This window comes from Ambystoma mexicanum, chromosome 11, assembly GCF_040938575.1.
Source record: "Ambystoma mexicanum isolate Mex_15411 chromosome 11, UKY_AmexF1_1, whole genome shotgun sequence".
Classification (NCBI taxonomy): Eukaryota; Metazoa; Chordata; class Amphibia; order Caudata; family Ambystomatidae; genus Ambystoma; species Ambystoma mexicanum.
The window spans coordinates 452,481,800-452,494,418 of record NC_090934.1 but is presented as its reverse complement, the minus strand read 5'-3'; the positions used below and the strand labels follow the sequence as shown (position 1 = coordinate 452,494,418).

The 12,619-nt window shown below is 42.9% G+C and overlaps 1 protein-coding gene across 3 annotated transcripts in view; it reads left to right on the top strand.

Moving 5' to 3' along the window:
* The window catches only part of LOC138503506 (embryonic protein UVS.2-like), a 283,894-nt gene that overhangs the window by 231,923 nt on the left and 39,352 nt on the right, over positions 1-12,619 (top strand). For all 3 annotated transcript variants that reach the window (XM_069623293.1, XM_069623292.1, XM_069623291.1), the window contains 2 exons: positions 10,501-10,619; positions 10,922-11,144. In XM_069623293.1, coding sequence (XP_069479394.1) covers positions 10,501-10,619; positions 10,922-11,144 — 342 coding nt within the window. The remainder of the gene's footprint in view (positions 1-10,500; positions 10,620-10,921; positions 11,145-12,619) is intronic.

Below are 12,619 nucleotides of genomic sequence, written 5' to 3'. Positions count from 1 at the left end.
AGCGACCTTCAACCTTGGTGTTGAGTATATCAATGTATGTGGACCAGTAAAATGTTCTTCTTTCCACTTTCTGATGTATTTTTTTTATAAACAAATCTTCTCTCCTGGATAGAGAAGTGCTGCTTGCGGTAATTCCCTTGCCTGCTCGCTACTGTTTATTTCACCTGCTTGCTCTATCCATACTCTTGAATTTGTCTGTTCGGATATATAGGCAAGCAATCTTGTAAGTTCTGTGAGGTACATATGAAACTCCTCCCCTAAGATGTGAGAAGAGTTAGCATCAGAAATTGTACGTGCCAGTGAAATAGGCGCATGCATTCTCTGACCAGTAACAATTTACTAGCTTAGCAAAGCACTCTTTAAGAAAGCCATTCATTCTCTCAGTCCTACCATTGGCCTGTGGGCAGTTAATGGTACAAGTAGATTGTGCCATATTCCCAGAAGGGAACTTATTTCCTCAATCAAATCATTTGCAAAATGCTGATCATTGTCGGAGCAAATTTCGTCTGGGATCCCCCACCTCGGATATACTTCTCTCACTAAAAATGTTGCCACTGATCAGGAGTCATTACGGGCACAGGGACCAGCCTCAAGTCAACGTGAAAACGGACATACTACAGTAAGCATGTGTCTATAAGAGGTACATCTATCTTGCATATCGATATAGTTGATATGGAAGTGCCGGAAGTGCCTTTCCAGCCACAGTAATGTTCCTGGTATCACTCTTAAAGTGTGACAAGAAATTTTTTTTTTAACAAATTATACAATTTTTCACAAATTCAGACACACATTCATGTAAATTTGGCAAAAACCAATCCTCGCTTATCCCTCTGGCCACATGCTCTTTGGATATGCGGGCAGGGTAGTGAAGCTGTTCCAGAGCCACATTCAACAGCTTTCTTGGCATTACAACCTTGCCGGTGCTGTCTTGCCGTCAAATCAAATCTGTTGGAGACAGACAGCACCACCTTTTCTTCAAAAGCTCTTTCTCATCATTCAGTGCTTCTCCCTGTAATTCTATTAGTCTGCACTATTGGAGTTGCATTGAAGCCATCTGGTGGTGCATTTGGTTCTTTAGTTGTTTTCATCAATGCTATTAGTGGTATTTATTTCTTCTCCCCAGAGAACAGCACATGTGTTCCTTCTGGCAAATATGCTGCTTCTTTTGCTGCTCTGTCTGCCCTTTCATTGCCCAATGAAATAAAATAAAATATTTCCCCCCCAGTATGGGTCATACACTTTATTATTGCCAATTCTACTGGGTGTGGTAGCATTTCTAATAATTTACTCAGAAATGCTGAATGTTGTACCTAGTGCCATCACTTATCCTGAACCCTCGACCATCTGTCTGGCTTTATATCTGCCAGAAGCATGGAACCTGTTCTGATGAACATCCATGAAGACCTGCTCTCCTACCTTGACTCTAACATCCCTTCTGTCCTTATCCTACTCGATCTCTATTCTGCCTTTCGACACAGTCAACCATACCATCCTGCTCAACCGTCTCTGTGACAACCTGGGTATCACTGATCAGGATCTGGCCTGGCTGACTTCTTTCCTCTCTGATTGACCCTCCCAGGTCTAACTTGGGTCTGTCCTTTACTCTATCTCCCTCTCTACCTGCAGTGTTCCCTAGGGTTCTAACCTCTCACCCTGATTCTTCAACCAATACCTGGCAACTCACGCCTTTCACATTAATGCTCTCTGCTCTAATTTTCACTGCTATGCGGATGACACTCAACTCATTTTGAGGCTTCCCTCGGCCACCTCTTCTCCTTCTATCATCTCTGATTGCCTGTCTGCTATTCAGGAGTGGTGTGTTTAATGATCTCTGCCTTAATACCAGCAAGGCAGAGAACCTCCTCATTGGCACACCTTCACCCTCCTCTCCTGTCACTCTCTGGCTGGCCTCCCTTCACCCTCCTCCTACCCCCACCTGCGAGGCTAAGAACCTTGGGGTCATCTTTGACTCCACGCTTTGTTTTTCTGCCCACATCTCTGATGTCTCTAAAAAGTCAATCTTCCAACTGCACCTCCTCAGAGGTATTCTGCCTTCCCTCTCCTTCCCCCAGAAGTTCACTGTCTCTCAAGCCCTCGTTCTCTCTAGGTTGGATTATTGCGACAGCCTCTTTCTAAATCTACCTGCTTCTGCTCTTCACCCTTTGCAACTCATCCAGAACTGACTGCGAGACTTATCTTTGGCCTCAAGCCCTGGGATTGTATCTCTCCAGCCCTGAAATCTCTTCATTGGCTCCCAGTGGCTACAAGGATTCAATTCAAGACCCTTTCCATTGTCCACAAGGCTTTCTGGGGCCTGGGTCTAAAATACCTTCAACCCTCCCTCCGTAAATACCTTCCCTCTTGAGCTCTTCACTCCTCCACCTCCAACTCCCTCAGGGTCAGTCATTCTCAAAGAAACAAGCTGGGGGTAGATCTCTGTCTTTGGCTGGGACTTCCCTCTAGAACAAACTCCCTTCCACTCTGAAACTTGAGGAGAACCATCTCCGATTCCGGAAGCACTTCAAGACCTCCCTCTTTGCTTCTGCCTTCTCTCCTCCTCTTGCCTGCTGATCTGTTCTGCTTCAGCATCATGCTCCTGGTTACCCTCTGATTTTGGGCCCAGGTACTTTCCCACCCTGCCACGCACCGGCACTGCCTCCTGGCAACCCTTGCACTTGGGTCTGTATCTGTAACCCTACAGTCTCACCCTTGTTCTGCACTTATCAGTCTGTGCCTTAAACCTAACACTTGCCACTTGCTGGCTGCACTACCATTTCTTTTTCAATCCTTTGCTCAGCACTTTCCACTTCTCACCCCTGCACTTTCCCCCTTCCCTCTCCCCTGCACTTGCGCATTCTCAATGTCACTGGGCCTAGTAAGATCATTGTTTTTGTTCTCCCTTGTTCCGCTCTGTTGCCTCGTCGCGCTCTGAAACACTTGTGTATGAGCGAAATACAAATAAAATATCAATATCCTTTCCCATCTTGCTAGTCATCAATGTACTGGAGATGTTACGTACGCAGAATCTGAAAATATATTTACCACCTGTCCTTCTGAGAGATCGCCATATTGTATGGTGATGTAGATTCCTGTATGATACCTTTCTGCCATAAGGGCTGCAGTGCCTCATCTGCTTCTCGTAAAAGGGGGTATTTCTACACTCACTGCAGCAGTTCTCCCTCCTTTATCTTAACGTGCACTGCTCCTGCTGCCCCCTTAAATATTCCCACCTCATGGGGTCCTTTGGTCCATAGATTCTTTGGAAAATCCTCCTGTGTGTTTTATGTCTCTTATTTCACCAATTGTGTCATCTGGGGCACTGCTCTTTCCTTTATCTGTACTGGACAGGGCATGCTCAACTGAAACACTATCTCCACCTTCTCTTCATCTTTTGTAGCAAACAAATCTGTGGCTGTTACTCCTGTCAGTGTTAGTATAGGATCGATGCATAGTATTGATCACCACGCCATGTTATTGTCATCTGTAGCAACCAGTATAACCATATCTTTTCTCACTACTACTTCCTCTAGGTATAGCAGTATGTGTATGTGTGTGTGTGCCTGGTGTGATGGTTGAGGGGCACCATGTTCTGAATACAAATTCATTTGACAGTCCCAAGACCTTTCCCTGTTTTCCTGGGACCCATCCTAGCAGTACTTGCACTCCATGGAAGAACATCTCTGTGTGCGTGGGTATCCCTCTCAAAGTTCTGTGTGCATAGTAAGCTTCTATCAACACTGCCTCCCTGGCTGGTACATCCAAGGTGTGGTGCATACCATCCCTTCCTATGAAAATTAAGTTGTGGCATTCAATTTGTTTGACAAATCTCTTCCTAATATATTAATAGGTGTGTCTTTTTAATACAATTATGACACTACAATATGTTGCGTCCCTATTGTCAGTGGTCATTCATTTGCTAGAAGAACCGCTTAGATGGTCCCCCGAAAAGACTTGCATGTCCAATTTTTTGTTGGATAATGGGACCCTCCTTCTTTTATACAGGATCTGGCTGCTACAGTATCCATTAAAAAGGAAAAGTCCCTCCAAAATATTGACCGACCAAGGCTGCATTTTTATGAGCAAACTCATGGGGGGGTTAAAAAACTGTTGCATATTATCACACTCCAAACATCAGTTTATCATCCACACACAGGTGACCTTGTAGAAAGATTTAATAAGACACTGAAAACCATCCTGCGAAAATGGGTGGAACAAGATGCCAGAAATTAGAATCAAATGATTCTCTGGGCTTTATTTGAAGTTAGAAAACACCCTGAGGCCTCCACAGGATTCTCCCCATTTGAATTACTCTATGGGGGGGGGAACTCCAGGATGTACTGGATATGTTGAGGGAAACTTGGAAGGAGAGAGAAGAAGCCTCAATACCAGTCTCCCAAACTGCAACTAGGCTTAATGAACACTGGTCGGCTGTTAGATCTTTGGCACAAACCCATATGGCCAAAGCACAAGAACAACAGAAAACCTCTTATGACAGAAAAGTCTCTGAGATCTTTTTCCATAAGTCAGAAAGTATTAGTGGTATTGCCCACATCTGAGTACAAACTTATATTTAAGTGGCATGGACCATATGAGGTGTTGGAACAAATGGGACTGTGTAACTATACAATTCCCAGCGTGATCGTCACCTAAAAACACAGGTCTATCATATAAACCTTTCAAAGGAGTGAAGGGAAAACCTGTCAGAGTTCAATGCCATGTAATTATCTTGTCTGTTACCAGAGGATTTGGATAATATTGACTTTATTTCCCCTGATCTTAGTACTAACCAGAAGCAAGATCGTATAAGACAGTTCACTGATGTGTTTAAAGAAGCGCTTGGAAAACTGTAGGATATTTACCATCACATACGCACTCTGGAAGGCAAAGTGGTACATTTAAAACCTTACTAACAACCGAGTCCCGAAAAGATACCATTATCCAGGAAGTTAAGCAAATGCTTGTGGCCAATATAATTGAACTGTATAATAGTCCTTGGTCCTCCTCTATCATGTTAGTGGCAAAACCTGATTGAAGATGGTTCTGAATTGACTTTAAAAAGGTAAATGCCATCTCTGCCTTTGACGCCTACCCAATGCCATGCATTGACAATCTTATTCACTGGTTGGGTAATGCTGTCTACCTGTCAACAATAGATGTGAACAAAGGCTCAAAGGCTATTGGCTGATGCCACTGTATTGACCTGACAAAGAAAAAACTGTGTTTGCTACTCCCATAGGATTGTTTCTGTTTAAAGTATTGTCATTTGATCGGCATGGAGCTCCTGCAACATTTCAGAGATTGATAGATAACATTTTACATCCTTACTTGAACATTTGCTGAAGTTATATAGATGATATTGTGATACACAGTCAAACATGGGAAGATCATCTGCATCACCTTTACACAGTCATGAGAGGGTTAAGAAAAGCAGGGCTAACCCCAAGCCCCAGAAAATGCAAACTGGCTCAATCGGCAGTTTAATATTTAAGGGTTTTTTGTGGGTAATGGTACTGTTCAACCACAACAGGAAAAGGTTAGAGCTGTCCTCAATACCCCGACACAAACAAAACCAAAAAAGTCCTGAGAGACTTTCTGGGATTAATCGGCTACTACTGTCGGTTCCTTCCAAACTTTTCAAGCAAAACCTCTCGATTAACAGACAAAATGAAAAATGCTGAGCCTCAAAAGATCAGATGAGATGAGACAGATGATATTTGTTACACCACTTTAAAACAAGCCCTATGCCAGAGCCCCATTTTAAAAGTAGCAGACTTCTCTAAGGAGTTCATCCTAAAAACTGACACTTCCTTAATGAAACTGGGGGCTGACTTATCGCAAAACCATGATGGACTGGTGCACCCTATATTGCACATCAGTCAGAAGTTGTTTGCCAGGGAGAAGAACTACTCAGTGATCGAACTTGAGGCACTGGTAATTAAATGGGTGATGATAAATCTCAAATACTACATCTTGGGTCATAGATTTTGACTAATCACAGACAAATTCCGATTAGTGTGGATTAGTCAGAGAAAATAATCCAATCCACGGGTTATGCTGTTGTTCTTGGACCTTCAACCCTATTGCTTCACAGCGGAACAACAGAAGGGTCAAGAGCAAGGTAACATGGATTTTCTCTCCCAGTTTCCATGTGAAACCTCCCAGTCCATCCCGCAAAGGGGAAGGTTATGTGAGAATCCTGAGGGCATCTGCATACCTGATCCACTTGGATCCTCTTCTCAGGTGGCCAGGGGAAGGCCATCACTCTTGGATCCTGAGCCTAGGGGTTTAGATGAGAGGAAGGGTCACCTGGGTGCAGTACTGGGGATAGGATGTATTTTGGTGAGGCATGGTACCCCCCTTCCCTTGTAATAATAAACCCTATGCTCTCCCTACCTTCATAGGTTATTGACAGCCATTCCCTCTTATTTCCCCTCAGTCATATAACTCTAGTACTGGGACGAGGAAGAGGCGACTAGGAGTGGTACACACTAACATTCAGTTACACCACTCTGGTACTGGGATGAGGAGGATGCCTGGAAACTATTGTGAGGGTCAAGCATGTCCAGAAAACACCAGTAATTGTAGTCAGGCAATTGAACTTGAACTTGAGGGCTTGCACCTGCAACCTGTTAACAGGTCACAGGTGCATACAAGGTGGATCCACCAGTAAGGAAGGGGAAGTCAGCAGGAGAGATGCCGGGCTGGGAGAGAGGGGCCTGGGAAGGGACAATTCCTGCCCAGAAGGGGGCTTCTGAGGAGAGTCCTGCCTGGAGGCAAGGGAGCCAGTGATTGCAGAAGAGAGACTGTGAGGCCGGGCATGACCAGGAAGTGAGAGGTGCAGAAATGCCAGAGTCTCCACTGCCTTGTGCCCACATCCGGAGCTGTGGGGCACGGAAGACTTCCAGGTGCTTCAGGCCACCGGTAGCATCTGCGGGTGAAGAGCGGAGCTACCGGCAACCACCAGTGAGGTTCTCAAGAGGCGAGCGCTGCTCGCAGCACTCCAGAGAATTGTGCAAGGAGCCGAAGAACCTCAGAAACAAGACAAGAGAGGATGTCCAGAAGGGCAGCCAAGGACAGGTGAGTGAATTGAAGGGAACACTCATACTGGGGCACTCCTAGGGCTACAACTGGGCATATGGTAACGCCAGATGAACTGAAATTTGTGTGTATTTGATGGTGAACTAAAGGAAAGATTTACAAGCATTATTGAATACCAAACTAACGGAAAACTTTGATAAGCCTACGCATGAAATGAAAGCATGTGTGAAATGTTTGTAATGAACATTTAAAGACAAAGAATGAATGATGTGCACTTACAAAGATTGTGAGTTGTGTGGAATAACACACTGTGGCAAAGCCAAGAGACTGGCAATGAGAATCCAGAGCCTGTGAACCAAAGCACAGGTGCAGTGAGAAAGAAACCTGTGTGGGCAAGAAAACCTAATGTTATTGGTTGCATGACCTGTAATGGGTGGAGAGTTTGGTCCGATAACTACACCTAGACTGCAAATACCTTGTCTGGAAAAGCCAAGGAAGTAAACAAAAAGAATCTCCACTTGTGAATTAGATTTCTGAAGATGTGAAATATAGCAATCTTTATTAACTATTGAAGAGCCTGCAGGATTAAAAAGGTTGACCTGGAACTGGTTTTGAGAATCAGGAGACAAACAGATTGTGGGTTTGCAAGGTGGAAGAGCTGACGTCTTGGTAAGGGAAACACCCAAGACTATGTGAGTTTTGCTATTGCCTTAGGGAATGGAACCCTGAGGCCTTTTCGGAACTGTGTTGTCTTTTTGGGGAAGGGAACAACGAGACACTTAGAAACCCCAGGGTTATTTGGAACGGCTTTGAACTTGGGAAAGAGGAGCTAAAAAGTAAACCCAGAGCTGGAGGAAGCTCACAACTTTATTTGGAACACTGTTTCTTTTGTTGCTGACATCCTTACACATTGCTTAGCTTTAGTTGTGAGGGCAAGTATAGGTTTTCGACACAGACTTTTAAGCTGAACTTACTGACTCAGGCTATACTTAGTTTCTTTAGGTAGGTAAATCCCACCCTATCATAGGGACAGTTATGACTTACTCCATCCTGACATTCAAGTAATAACAGTGTCTTGTTTGAACCTTGAATCTTTTGTCTGGGTCGTGCTTCATGATGCCTTTCCATTACCTAATCTTCTTCCTTCTACTCAATCTGCATTCTGTTTTCAGTATTCTACTGAAACTGCTATTCTTTCTGTATCTGATTACATTATTTATGCTCATCACTGTAAACTCTCTTCCATTCTGATTCTGATTGACTTCAGTGGCACATTTGACACTGTGGATCAGTCTACTTTACTATCAACTCTTTCTTCCCTTTGGTTGCTGATTTTTTTCTAAAATGGTTTTCCTCCGATCGTGCAAATCATTCTTTTTCTGTTTTCTAGATGGGTGTAACCTCTTACTTTTCCTCCCTCTCTCTCTCTCTCTCCCTCTTTCTCTCTCTCTCTCATGGTGTTCCTGAAGGTTCCGTTTGGTACCCTGTCTTATTCACGCTTTAATATCGCATGACTGTTTTCTCTTATCACTGACTTCGGTTTTCCAGTGCACTTTTCATGTTGACGATATCCAGATTTCCTTGTCTTCTCCTTAATTTAATGACTATCCACTCTCACCTGTCTTTCTGTCTTGCGGCCATTTCTTCCTGGATGTCTTCACATTTTCTTTGTTTAAATTCAAAGAAAACTGAAATCTTATGTTTTCTCTCTTCTAAAATCTCTCTGCCTCTGGCGATATTATTTCTTCCTCTGTCTCTTCCCTTATCGTCTCAGGTATGTAATCTTGGTGTCTTATTTGATCCTTCTCTTTCCGATCGCTCTTGTCATTTTCATTTATTTAACATTAAGAAAATGTGTCCCTTTTCTTCTGCAAAAACGCTGCTTCAAACCTTTGCTTTGACCCATTGTACTATTGTTGTTCACTTTATGTTGGTCTCACAAAATCTGCTTTTGCACATTGCGCTTGCTTCTTCACTCTGAGGTTCGGATTATTTTTAATCTTCCCCAGTCTTCCCACATTTGTGAATTTTTGGCTCACCTTAAGTGTCTACCGGTTCAGCAGTACTCTGAATTTCATTTTCTCAGTCTGGTCTTTAAATCTATTCATGTACTTACTCTTATCTGTGAGCTTTGATTTCACTTTACCATTCACCACGTAATCTTCGCTGTGCATCTAGGTTCCTTATTTCTGTTGCCCATCCTCCTTGTGCTGCTTCCCGCTTTCATTCTTTTCAACTGCTTGCTCCCAATCTGTGGAATTCTTTACCTTTGGACATCAGCTCTTGTTCTAATCTCTCACACTACAAAACATGTATAAAAATACATCTCCTTCACCTCTTTTTCCCTGAATAATGTTTTGGAACTCTTTTGGTAACTCAGTTTTGTGACTATTCTCTATTGTTGTACTGTTCCTTTAGTCTGTGAAATGCTTTCTATAAAAGCCTATATAAATGCAGTAAATAAATAAATAAGAGATAGGATTGCATTTATAGGAAAAGGAATTGTGATTAGTTCGGTTTGGCCAGAGGAGCAAACTTTCTCCTGCCAGTTGAACACTTTGAGATTAAATTGGAATAAGTACATGGATTTCTTTAACCGTTAGTAAAAGGCTTTGGGATTCTATAAAGATATTACATAGGCATGCTTGTACCTGCTAGGAAAATGCTTTAAGAATGAATAAGGATGAATATGTGACAGGCTTTAATCTGCCAGTAAAAGGCTTGGGGATTGAACAAGGATACTTACAGGGGTAGGCTTTGCCCGTCCACTAAGACATGTTTGCGACTCAATAAGGATAGTTACATGGGCAACCTTTCACCTACTAGTAAATGTTTTTGGACTGAATGACTGAGAGGAGGGGGGTGAGAGGGATGTAATGACATTCATTGCAACAGAATGATAAGGGCAACTGTCTTTCAATGTACTGCCCACTCACCCAGACTCCCTTCAGTTTCAGGTATTCAGAATTGATGATGTAAAGGGGGGAAGTGGGTTTTCACTCTGCATTTGTAAGCTGTGGGCTTAGAAGATTGTGTTATATGGGGATGAGTGTGATCAGAGGGACAATCATTAACATCTCATTTTAATGTACTGGGGCTAAACATTGTAAATCATAGAGAAAAACCTCATAATACCGGTGATGCTCTTCATGTATAGATTAAAAGGCAGTGGAATTTTTTGGGCACTGGATAAGGGAATAGAGAGGTATGTCCTTCCATCAATAACATTGGCGCAAAACGTTGTGCCAAATGAAATCAGGATTTTAGAGTCAAATGTATTTTATTGTAGAATATTGTATTGTTATATGGGATGTAAATGATTCAAATGTTATGTTTTCTTTTTGTGTAATGTTTGTAATAAACTATGTACACAATTTTAAAAATAAATGCTGCAAAATTAATGAGGATGCTAAATGGTCACACCATATTCACCTACTGACAGGTTTTTCTTTTGTGTTTTAGTGCTTTGTGGTGCCACACTCACCAGTACCAGTGGCACTCTGACATCACCAGGCTTTCCTGGCAATTACCCCGCCTCTACAGACTGTACCTGGATGATCATAGCCCCGGTCAGATACAAGGTAAGAATAAACTGTTCTGATGGCTCAAGACCGCACCAGTCACTGATTATGGCTCCTCAGACCACCGTTTTTCACAAGCATGACTTTCCAAGTTCCGGCTTCAATTATTTAGTTTTCGCTCTTTCAATTATGGACTACATCTGGATGGGCATTCCAAGCTAATTGCAAAGTAATTCCAAGATCTGAGCATGCTTTGTCAATTTATGCACACACTCGCAGAAATGTATTTTGAAAAATCACTTGAAAGTCACAAAAGTATATAATGGTGAGGCCAAAAGTAATCATTTTCTGGTCTTCTGCAGATTTACTTCACTATGACTTCTTTCAACCTGGAGGGCCATCCAATGTGTATCTACGACTACTTGATGATATACAATGGAGGATCGTCCATCGCCCCCCTGATTGGGAAATTTTGTGGAGCTACCCAGATAGCTGCATTTACATCCACTGGGAGCACCTTGATGATCCAGTTCCACAGCGATTTGAACGTTTCATTGTCTGGCTTCATGGCCCAGTACTCATTCGGTAAGCATTGTTCACACCACTCACCCTGAAAACATCATTGAAAGGCATGAGTGAGCTATAGTAGCAAACATTGTGCACACAACACTATTTACAGATTGTAATCAGTCTGATGTGAGATTGTAAAAAGGAAAAAGCCCCCTCACACAGTCCACCTCTTGATGGCTCTTCCTTATGGGGTCCTCCCTGCTTCAAGAGGCCTTCTTAATGTGTACGGTGGATTATTGTCAAACTCTACATCCTCCAAACCACTCTTTGCCAAAACTCCTTATAGCCTGATACATCACTGGTTGTGTGTATATCCTGCAAATAAAGGAGACCCATCCAGACACACCACATTTTTTCAAAACAGATTTTAGAGCTCAGAAAAAAGGAGGGAGATAGTCTTTCACAATGAAAAATATAATGCAATGACCAAGGTCTTGTAGTTTACAGGAGATGGATGTTTGTCTCCTTGCTAGAAGGACCTATGTAATTTTAAGATAATGGAAGGTGATGAGGCTCAGATTCTCTACACTATAGTGTGAACCCCGTCACTGCTTCAATCTGTTTGGAGACAGTCATAGGGATGAAGTGTGACATTTTGCAATACAATATATCCCTCTAAGCACAATAGCAGGACCAACTTACATTTCTAATCAGCTTTTTGACTAATAGTAATGGATTGCAAAAGAAATATCAGTCTACTAGCTGTTCCCAGGTATCATGAGCTGAGATAATGCTCTCTCTCTCTCTCTCTCTCTCTCTCTCTCTCTCTCTCTCTCTCTCTCTCTCTCTCTCTTACTCTCTCTCACTCTCTATGACTTCAATCTCACAATCTATCTCTCTCTGTCTCTCACTCGCTTCATTCTCTTTTTCTAGCTGCCACCCCCTTTCTGTCTCGCTCTGCCTATACCTATACCTCTGCCTCGATGTGGATGACGATTGCGTTGTCAGGTGCGTGTTTGGTAGAGCCACCTCAGCCATTCCTGAAAGAAGCACAGTTAAAAAAAAACACAGATGAGTTGGGGCACCTCTCAGATACCATTGAGGTAGAAAGGGGGGTAAGACAAGGGTGTTTAGGGGCCCCACTATTCTTCATTCTCTTCCTAGCAGACATAGGCATATCGTTGTAATCGCCTGCATTGGCCAGCCCTATGTTGAATGGAAGGAAAATCTTCTGGCTGGCCTATGCAGACAATATGGTACTGCTACATAGAATACCAATTGGGCTCCAGCGTTTGTTAACCAGGCTGAGTGAGTACGCGGGAACTAATAGGCTTCCTATAAATCCTGCTAAATCAAACATCATGGTTTTCAAGCCCCCTCAAAAAAAAGGTCAAATATTCAAACTGGGATTTAGATGGACAAAGGATACAAAGGGTAGAGATGGTCAAATATCTGGGCTATAACATCCATGCCTCCCCTGCCCTATACAAAGTTGAGAATCTCAGCAAAACAAGGGTACTGGTATGCTTGGGGTTAGCCAGTGTGAAGTA